This window comes from Neofelis nebulosa, chromosome 3 (assembly GCF_028018385.1).
Source record: "Neofelis nebulosa isolate mNeoNeb1 chromosome 3, mNeoNeb1.pri, whole genome shotgun sequence".
NCBI classification, from domain to species: domain Eukaryota; kingdom Metazoa; phylum Chordata; class Mammalia; order Carnivora; family Felidae; genus Neofelis; species Neofelis nebulosa.
Window position 1 is genome coordinate 86841554 of NC_080784.1, and position 11098 is coordinate 86852651.

An 11098-nucleotide genomic window follows, 5' to 3' on the forward strand; every position below is an offset into this window, starting at 1 on the left:
TTTATTTGTTAAAAATAAAATTATTAGGGGCACCTGGGAGGCTCAGTCGGTTGAGCCATGGATTCCTGATTTCAGCTCAGGTCATGATCCCAGGGTCCTGGGATAGAGCCCAGCGTCGGGCTCCATGTTGAACATGGAGCCTGCTTAAGATTATCTCTCTCTCCCTCTGCCCCTCTCCCCTGCTCTCTGTCTCTCTCTTTCTAGAAAGAAAGAAAGAAAGAAGAAAGAAAGAAGCAAATAAAATTAGTTAAAATTTCAGATTATCCAGAGGGCAATCTGAAAACATAAAAAATTTGAATATATACCCTTGACCGAGCAACTCTACTTCTAGATTTTATTCTAAGAAGATAAACAGACAAGTGTGAAAAAATGTGCTTAGCAACAAGGATGTTCATTACAGCATTATTTGTCATTGTAAAAACCGAATACAATCTAGAGTCCAACGATAGTCAAATTTCATTATGCTATATACATTCAAAGTTTTACCAAGGTACTAAGGACTCCCTTTTAAAAATGCCGTAGTTCCATATGTACTGATTTGAAAATATGCCCAAAACATCATATATTGAATTAAAAAAAAGATGTTACAGAAAAAAATTTATATCGCTTTCTTTCTTCCTTTCTTGTTTCTTTCTGTGTTACATACTCCGCAAGTATATGCATCAAATCTACTAGTAGTTATCTCTGGAAGAAGACACTGTGTTAGAGCTTTCTATACACTTATAAGTTGCTGTTTTCTTTTTTACAACGAACTTTCAGAGTTTTTACAATCAGCAAATATATCAAAGACATTTCCATTTATTAAACAAAGCATTCCTTACTGATTAATTCATTAAACAAATGGCCGTTGAAGGCCACCAGGCTCTCTCCTGGACAATGAAGGACAAGGTAAGTAAGAAGTTCTCAGAATCTATGAGGGAAAACAAAGAATTGTAATGTTATATGACCTTGCTAGATTTATATATATGCTAATTAATAATGCTTTGTAAGTGAAATGTAAAATCCATTTGGAACCCTTTGGAATTCTAGGGCACCTCATAGCTGAAGTGTTGATGGACATAATCTGCTATCCTTGCACAGGTTTGGGTAAGAGGCTGGGAGTGGAGAAAAAAGAAAGGATAGTCATCCTTTCTGGTGTTCAAGAACCTTGACACCCAGGTCTCTGGCCTTAGGCCAGGACAAGTGCACCTTTAGAGACTGTGCTGGTTTCCCAGGCTGAGGTGGAGGCACCCAGAGGCAGATGTGATGACTTCCTTTGAAGTAGAACACACTCTCTTCTTCCTGGAAGATTTGTGATTTTCTGGACACGGGTCGATGTCACATGGGGGTATAAACATTTTCTGCAAGCTTTTTTCCTTTTCACAAATTGCATGCAGCTGACATACGGATTGTCTCACACACACATCAAAGCACAGCATCATAAACTGCTGACCAGCAGAAGGAAATTGAAGTTTTCCAGAACTTGCCTGCAGAGAATCTTCATTATGATGGAACCAGACCAAGACTGGCTATACTTCAGGCATCAGAGAATGCCAGCTCCCCCAAATGGTGACACAGGACAAGTCAGCTGGACAGAGAAGAGCACCTCTCTGCAAGGTTCAGGCAGTCCTGGCTTCCAGACTTCAAAGGCACAAGCATTCATTTTTAATTCAAATGACATCTCTTGGTCTGCATCTCATCCACTGCACACTGATGCCTTCTCAGCACTTTCCCCCAATTTTAGAAGGCAGTGCTACACATGCAGAGAGAAAGTTTGCTTTGACTTTATTCTTCTGGCACTAAGAGGGCTTACTTTCTTCTAGAAACTAAATTATTGTCATGTTGCTAATAATTATAATTTCTTAGCCCCAGCCAGCTTTGCAGGACTCAACAAAACATGTGCCACTTATTCTCTCGGAATTCAGCCTAACCTGCTTTTATGCTGAAGAACTCACAAAATCCTGAAGGAAGCCCAAAGAAGTTAAAGTGTCCAGAATAGTGAACAGTATTTCAGAGAGGCCTTTCTTCCTTATGTAAATCTGGTCACGAATTCTTTGCCTTGCTCAGATATATGTCAAAATACTATAGACTCTTGCTGGACTGCGAGGATGGAGACCCCTGAGCCTTCCCCAGATGGATGAGCCAGATGCTGACTCAGCCATGTGCCAGGTCCCAGGACTGACCCGAGAACCTAAGGACGACCAGCCACCAGCAACAGGTTTTACGCTGACTGAAGCCACTCCATCAATCCGTTGCTCCCATTCATGCCTATTTGGTATTCACTGTGCCCATACTGCTGTGTGTAAAGAAAAAAAAAAATCAACACTTCTTGGAATTTGGCCCATCTGAAGACAGGTAAGAGCTGTATGCAAATACTTTCAGAACAGTTCAAAAGGGAACTCTGGTGAGTTCTACAATGGAATTCATTTTTAGATTTGCTTGAGGAAGAACAAGGCACAGCACCCTGAAGTCTCCTTAATTAATCAAAAATGTCAGTTTTGTCTGTTTGCTTGCTGGTTGGTTTATGTGCATTCTCCCCTCCATCCATGCACAAGGGCAAGTGCTTTATTCAGCGATATATCCTTATGTGTAACACAGAAATTTGCTAATTGAAAGGAAAAGAGGGAGAGATTAAGGAGAGAGAAGGAGAGAATGGTGGTAGGAAGGCAGCATACGTGGCACTTAAAAGCTTTATATCTACAGACTTCCAGGATTAAACCCCAACTCTGTGAAATACAGCTATGTGACCTCAGGCAACTTACTTACCTTCTCTGTGCTTTTGTTTCTTTATCCTGAAAATAGGGGTTACAATAATACCTACCTCACTGAACTGAACAAAGAAACTTGAGTTAATATTTGTGGCTTTAGGGAAATGTCTGGACAGAATAAGCACTGAATAAACATGTATTACATTTTTAAAATCATAAAGAAGAGAAATTTTCATTGGGGAAAATTTTATTATCTTTTATTTATGTTTTGTTTATTGATTTATTTTGAGAGAGAGAGAGAGAGAGAGAGCGTGCGTGTGTAAGTGGGATAGGGGCAGAGAGAGAGAGAGAGAGAGAATCCCAAGAAGGCTCCCACCTGTCAGTGTAGAACCCAATGTGGGGCTCGAACTCACAAACAGTGAGATCATGACCTGAGCTGAAACCAAGAGTTGGATGCTTAACCGATTGAACCACCCAGGCACCATGGGAAATTTTTTTAAAAATGACTTTGACAGCTGTTTGGGAGTTACAATGTGTAGATTCAGCAATCGTTTTGATGCTTTATGTTCAGAGGAAAGAGTCAAGAGCCAAGGCAGAGAGGCTGAAACAACCAAAGCAAGGAATGGGAGTCCTAGACCTCCAGCCAGTTGTACCTGCCATAAGGGAACAGGTTAATGGGCACAGGCCCCATCCAGGAAATCTCCTGTGTGTGTGTGTGTGTGTGTGTGTGTATACTTACTCTGCCATGGATTTCCAGGATGTGTGTAGTTTTCCTTCATTTAACCAGGAATTCCCAGGGAATGGCAACTGCTTTATTCATGCTGTATTTCCCCTCACTTGGCTGTACGACCTTGGACCAGTTGCTTGGCTACTCTGTTGTTCAGTTCCCTGATGAGTTTAAAAGTGACAATGACAAAGCTGGCTAACAGTCCTATTAGAAGTGTTAAATGGGATAATGTTTGAAATGTGCTTCGGGCAGGGCACCCGAGTGGCTCAGTCGGTTAATCATCCCACTGGTTAAGCATCCGACTCTTGATTCTGGCTCGGGTCGTGATCTCAAGTTCGTGAGATCGAGTCCCATGTCAGGTTCTGTGCTGACAGCCTGGAACCTGCTTAGGATTCTCTCTCTGCCCCTCCCCTCCCTTCCTCTCTCTTTCTGTCTCTCTCTCTCTCAAAAATAAATAAATAAATGAACAGTTTTAAAAATGTGCTCTGTGCTGAGCACATTGTAAACATTCAGTGATCATTGAGTAATATTATAACAGCCAAACGTATGTTTGTGAAATCAAACAAGTTAATGATATAAAAAATTGATAGCTGAACTGGAATTAGAAATCATCCATGTGTCCACAGGTACAAGGATGTGCATTTGGTTAGAAAAAAAAAAAAAGCCAAAACATGGGGCACCAGGGTGGCTCAGTCAGTTGGGCATCCGACTTCGGCTCAGGTCATGATCTCATGGTCCGTGAGTTCGAGCCCCGCATCGGGCTCTGTGCTGACAGCTCAGAGCCTGAGCCTGCTTCAGATTCTGTGTCTCCCTCTCTCTCTCTGACCCTCCCCCGTTCATGCTCTGTCTCTCTCTGTCTCAAAAATAAACATTAAAAAAAATTAAAAAAGAAAAAGAAAAAAAAGCCAAAACAGAAGGGGAGCTATAATCACATACCAGAGCAGACTCAAAAATATAATGTTGGAGGGAGATAAGAAACAGAAGACATTTTACGACACAATATCATTTGTTTTTTAAAAATTAAAATATTAAAAGGTAAACACATAACCACATTATACATTTCTTAAGGCTATAAATATATAAATACATGTTTGCAAGGTCTATTGGAAAAGAACGCATTAAATATGCAGAAGTGCTCAATGAAGCAAGGGACGATAATGGCAGTATAAATGGGAGACTGTTGCTAGGAAATGCCCCCTTCTGGAGACATCATGTCCTAATCCCTGGAACCTGTAAATATTACTTTAGTTGAAAGAAGTGTCTTTGCAGATGTGGTTCAGTTAAGGATCTCGAGATGGGAAGAGTCTCCTGGATGATCCAGGGGTACCCTCACTACAATCACAGGTGTCCTTGTAAGAGGAGGCACAGGGAGATCTGACACACAAAAAAGAGAAGGTGAGATGGAGGTGGAGCAGAGAGATTTGAAGCTGCTGAGCTGGGTGCCTGGAGGGACGTGGCCATAGCCAAGGAATGCCAATAGCCGCCAGAAGTTCCCCAAAGCCTCCAGAGAGAACGTGGCCTGGATAGCGCCTTGATTTCCACCCAGGGATACTGACGTCAGACTTCTGGCCTCTGGAACTGTGACAGAATACATTTCTATTGTTATAAGCCACTAAGTTTGTGCTAATTTGTTACAGCTGCCATAGGAAACTAGCGATGAAGAGGGAAAATAAAGAGACAAAATAGTCTCCTGACATGAAGGGGTGATGACGGGTTGCTATGAACCGAGGCAGATAGACCACTAAATTCAGTTCACTCACCGTCTTAAAAGAACAACAAAACAAAAAATTGGAAACGGCCGCACACAATGCCATTGTTCGTTACATTCCAAAACTTATTTAAACATTCCTCTTAAGAGGCACCTGGGTGGCTCAGTCGGTTAAGTGACCGACATTGGCTCAGGTCATGATCTTACGGTTTGTGAGTTCGAGCCCCGCGTTGGGCTCTGTGCTGACAGCTCAGAGTCTGGAGCCTGCTTCAGATTCTGTCTCCAGCTCTCTCTGCCCCTCCCCAGGTTGTGCTCTCTCTATGTCTCTCAAAATATAAATAAACGCAAAACAAAAAACAAAAAAACACCATTCCTCTTAAGATGTCCTCAGGTAGTTCCAGATGTCTCCTTTAAAACCTATTAAACATCGTTAGGTGGAGCAGCTAATGCATCAGCTTTTAAGTGAGAAAAGACATAAGCAGACATGTCATAAAAGAGGAAATGCGACAGATTAGCAAGCATGGGAGGACTCTCAGCTTCCAAGAAATGCAGTTTAAAACAATAATGAAATTTTAGGGGCGCCCGAGTGGCTCAGTCTGTTAAGCATCCGACTTCAGCTCAGGTCATGATCGCAAGGCTTGTGAGTTCAAGCTGCGGGTCAGGCTCTGTGCTGACAGCCCAGAGCCTGGAGCCTGCTTCGGATTCTGTGTTTTTCTCTCTCTCTCTTTGCCCCTCCCCCCACCCTCTCAAAAATAAACATTAAAAAAATTTTAAAGCAATAATGAAATTTCATACTTTTGCCCACTAAAATGGCAAATCTTTTTATTCATATATAAATTTTTCCTCACACTTTATTTTTAGCCTGCTTTTTCCCACTTAGCGATTTGTCTTCCTAAACATGACAGAAAATGAAATGAATAAAATAAATAGTGAAAAAAATGTGATAAAATTGGCAGTGTCCTACATTGCTGATGACTGTGTCATTTGAGGAAGAAATCTGACAATATGAAGAGCTTTAACATTTTTCAAAGACTTTGACCTTCACTTTAGCTTTACTTCCAATGTTTTCTAAGGAAGTGATCCTAGTTGAGGAAGCACAATGTTTTATTATAGAATCTAAAATAATAAAAATTAACACAACATAATAGCTTAGAAGAAGGTCAGCAAACTATGACCTCTGGGCCAGATGTGGCCTATGGCTTGTTTTTGCAAATAAAGTTTTATTGGAACACAGTCACATTTGTTTACATATTGCTTATGGCTGCATTTGCACTACATGGCAGAGCTGAGTAGTTGCCAAAGAGACATTTGTCCCACAAAGCCAAAAACATTTACTCTCTGGCCCTTTATAGAAAGAGTATGTTGATTCCTGGTTTAGAGTATGGTTATTGGGTTAGTAAACTATGTCCCAATTTCTAGACTATTTTGCAGTCCTTGAGAAAAATGTTCATGGGGAATTTGTAAAAAAATGGAAAAATGCTTCATGTTATGGGAAAATAAGAGAAAACAGAATAGTAGGAACTATATGGTTACAATTACGGAATAATGATAGTTACAGTCATTTAAAAAAAAGACTGAAAGGAAGTATGACAAAACGTTAACATTATTTATCTTCAAATGATGGGTAATACATATGATTTCGTACTTGCTCTACTGTGTGTTTCTTCATGTGTATTCAATTATTCAATGCATATTAATAAACATATTTCACTTTAAAGTATAAAAATAAATATCAATTTTAAAATTGAAACTAAAAATATTAAGTAAGCCCCCAGGGCACTAGGTTTCACAGACTGTTAGATTAAAGATATGATTATGTACCATAATTTAGTATCTTCTCCCACCACTTCTGGCCACCTAAAGGGAACTCCTATCCACTAGAGTTAGAGATTTTATTTCCATTCAAATTTATACGGCAGGCAGGGCTTTTCTCCATTTTTACCCTCTTCTTGAGGATGGACACATGCCTGCCTCGTTTCTGGACCCTGTCCCATGCCATAAGAAAAAAAGGAACACCTAGAATTCTGCTAAGGTGTGTTAATCGTACGAGTAGCAAGTCTGGAAAAGTTCCTTGGCTTGTGACTTGATACCACTTACTTCCAAGGGAAAACCAGATGAATTGAAAGATATGAATGACAACCTAGGCCAGAGAAGGAAGAAGCAGAAGTGAGATTTTGAGGGTAGGCAGACAAGAGAGGAGATGGGGAAATAAAAGTAGATGACTCTTGACTTCCTTCTGAGGTGGACTCTATGTCGACTAAAGCTGCCGCACAAGGGAAGCAGAGATCTGTTTTTCATCACCCTCTGGATGTGTGTATGTGAACTTAGCTCAAAAATGAAGTAAAACTTGTAATGGGCTCCCCACCCATCAAAACGTTAAGGGTTTAGCTAAAGGATTATGCTTAATTCAAAACCATCAAGCATTAAGAGCGCAGTGAGTAAGACACAAGGGAGAACAAAAGTTAAACTAAAAAGGGGAGGTCAGCCAAAGTAACTTCACTTCCCATAATCACTTCCTATTATCTGTAAGGCCTGGAAAAATTGCAGTATTAAACTTACTGAACTTATTGAGGAGTGCAACAGTTCCTCATTCTTTGGGGGATGAAGGATAGGGGTTGCTGATTCTGTTCCAATTAGATACAATTCACTCCAAATCACTAGGCAACCCCATGCTTTGATTACTCCATCTGCTCAGCCTGTGTGTGCAAACTCACTGAGACAGTGTGAACACCAGACAGCTGTGGATGGACGGCATGGAAGAGTGAGCAGGAGAAACTGACAGCCACACATCTATCATTGACCAATTTGGCATTTACTAATCACATCTCATTTCTTAGCCCCATGAACAAATTAAATCTCGTTCCCTTTCTTGGAACCAATAACCACAGCTAAGAGCATCACTGGCTTTCTCTGCATCTCTGTTCCTTCATGAAAAAATTTCCCACGGGTGCCTGGGTGGCTCAGTTGGTTGCGCATCGAACTCTTGGTTTCAGCTCAGATCAAGATCTCAGAGTTTGTGGGTTCGAGCCCCATGTTGGGCTCTGTGCTGGCAGTATGGAACCTGCTTGGGATTCTCTCTCTCTCTCTCTCTCTCTCTCTCTCTTTGCCTCTCCCTCATGCTTCCTCTCTCTCTAAATAAATAAATAAACTTAAAAACTTAAAAAAATCCCTAACTGCAAAGTGGGGCCTAGAAAAGAAGCCTGACCTGGAAGGACTCAGTTCATCTCTTCACCAAATGTTTGAGCATCAACTGTTGCAGGATTTTTAACCTCAATACCCAGGGTTCGTTGTCTCTCTGCTTCAAAGAATGAAGAGGTGGACAAATAATTAAATGAGCAGCAGGCAAAAGTTTATTAGAGTGTAAGATCGGAAAGTAAGAATAGTACGAAAGCTCTCTTTGCAGAGAGGGGGCATTCGAAAGTGAATGCTAGTGACTCTAGGTGAGGGACTCTGTTTTCCAGGGCTTTGGTCAGTTCCCCTTTCCTTCCCCCTTGTTCCTTTTCCAGTTCTACCCTTATTGGCTAGGTAACTCTAAATGCCTAGTCATTCCTTCTTGATTGGCTCATTTCCATTGTAGGAGGGGTGGCCTATGGCCTTATGTTCCTTCTGGGTCATAATTTTATGGTCTACTGCTTTTTTTTTAAGTCAGGTCTTTTGCCAAATTCCTGAGGGAAACCTGAGGGGGAATAGGTGGTATCTGTTACATTCCCAAGAGGAACTTTAAGCCTGAGGGAGTTTGCTCAAGTGAGATGTTCTCAGCATTGTTTTAAAATAAGTGTTTTTCCCAGGGACTTCAGGTCTTAATCTTTCCCTCTCTGCCTATTTTATCCTATCTTTCCCTTGTACACAACTTCGTGCTAAGCACTGTTCTAGGCTTTGGGGATACAGCAGAGAAAATAATAAAGATCCCCACCCTTGTGGAATTTATTTTTTTTTAAGTTTATTTATTTATTTTGAGAGAGGCTGAGGCAACATGAGTCAGGGAGGGGCAGAGAGAGAGGGAGGGAGAGAATCCCAAGCAGGATCCGCACTGTCAGCGCAGAGCCTGATGCATGGCTTGAAGCAACCAACCGTGAGATCACGACCTGAGCTGAAACCAAGAGTCAGATGCTTAACCTAAGGAGCCACCCAGGTGCCCCCACCCTTATGGAATTTAAATTCAAACATGGGTTGGGGTGTGCCTGGGTGGCTCACACCGTTATGCATCCAACTTCGGCTCAGGTCATGATCTTGCAGTTTGTGAGTTTGAGCCCTGCATCGGGTTCTGTGCTGACAGCTTGGAGCCTGGACCCTGCTTTGGATTCTGATTCTCCCTCTCTCTCGGCCCCTCCTCTGCTCGCACTCTGTCTCTCTCTCTCCCTCAAAATAAATAAACATTAAAAAAAAATTTTAATTCAAACAGGGGCAATGAACACTAGAGAGCAAAGATAATAAGTAAATTATGTTGGAGGATAATAAGTGATATGGACAATAAGAAAGTAGGAAAGGGAAGGGGGAAATCAGCACTGGGCATGGAGGGATCCATTCACATCATTAAATAGGATGGTCAGGACAAGCCTTATTAAAGAGGTGAGCAAAGATTTGAAGAAGGTAAGGGAGTTAGGAAAGTAGCAGCCTTCCTGCTATGAGCTAATGTCTTTTCAGATATTCCCTCCAGGACCTTCATGACATAGCAATCAGAGTGTAATCAAGTCTGGCTTCTTTTCCCAAAAACTAATAGAGAAACCATGTCAAGCCCCAAAGGAAGATAATCACTACCATGCAGACTTGAGCAGGGACTTCCTTTTCTTTACCACTGGATTTCTAAAGCCTGCCATGTAGAAAACACTCAGTCTCCATTTAGTGAACGACTAAATGATTACCTGCTACATGTAAAGAACACAAGGTTCAAGACCAATGCCAGAAAGACACCGGAGCAATGCTCCAAATAGGTTGTGCTGCTTTCCTTAACTGACTCTCACCTTCTTGCTGTCTCAGCAAGAGGTCTGGGTGCCCAGCACACAGGTGCAAACCCCTAGAGCTTGGAAAAAGGGGAGTGGCTGGGAACATTTCTCCTGGTGGCAGCACCTCTCTTATCTCAGGGCGTCAACAGCTTTGTTCTATTTAAATCAACTTATTAATCGCTTACGCAGAACCTGTTTTATGTTAGCCACGGCTAGATCTTACAGCGATCAGAGTAAGTAGTGTGCTGTGGTAGGAGCCTCTAGGACGGCCCAATGATTCCTGCTTCCTGATATTTATGCCCCTATGTAAGCCTGTGCTGTTGAGTGTGGGCTGGATGTAGTAACTGACTCACCTCTAACAAATACAATATGGCAAAAGGGATGGGATATCATTACAAAAAGTGATGGGATTGCATTACAAAAAGACTGTAACTTCAGTCTTGCTCACCATCTCTCTCTCTTTCTAGTCGTCGCTCTGGGGGAAGCAAGCTGCCACGTTGTGTGTGACCCTATGGAGAAGGCCACATGGCAAGGAACCGATGTCTCTGACCAATAATAGCCTGCAAAGACTTGTGGCTGCCCCCCCTAGGTGAGTGAACTTCGAAGCAGATGCTTTTATAATTAAGCTTTGAGAAGATCAGAGTCCCAGCAATCCCCTGACACAGGCTCTGAGAAGCCCTGATGCAGAGGACTCAGTTAAGCTCCGCCTGAGTTCTTGACTCTCAGAAACTATGAGAGGATAAATCGTTGTTATTTTAAGCCACAAAGTTTGGGGATTGTTTGTTATGCAGCAGTGGATAACTAGTACACGTGATCTACCCTCAGAACAAAATATGGTAAGGTGAGTGACACATGAGTGATAGAAACCAAATATTTTGGGTGGAAGGGGTTCATGGGAATAAGAAATAGGTGACTGCAGATTATAATTATATAAATTTGCACAACTCTTTACACTTAACTGGGTGCTTCCACAACTGTCTCATATGATCTTACAATAAATCTAAGGATGATAGTATTTGACTTCTTCAACATT

At 41.6% G+C, this 11098-nt stretch overlaps 1 protein-coding gene across 1 annotated transcript in view; it reads left to right on the forward strand.

Annotated features, from left to right (window-relative positions):
- The window catches only part of RNF150 (ring finger protein 150), a 291172-nt gene extending 280350 nt beyond the window's left edge, over nt 1-10822 (forward strand). Inside the window, exon 7 of the mRNA XM_058721310.1 lies at nt 10533-10822. Within this exon, the coding sequence (XP_058577293.1) occupies nt 10533-10621 (89 nt within the window). The 3' untranslated portion in view covers nt 10622-10822. The remainder of the gene's footprint in view (nt 1-10532) is intronic.
- The last annotated feature ends 276 nt before the right edge of the window (nt 10823-11098 follow it).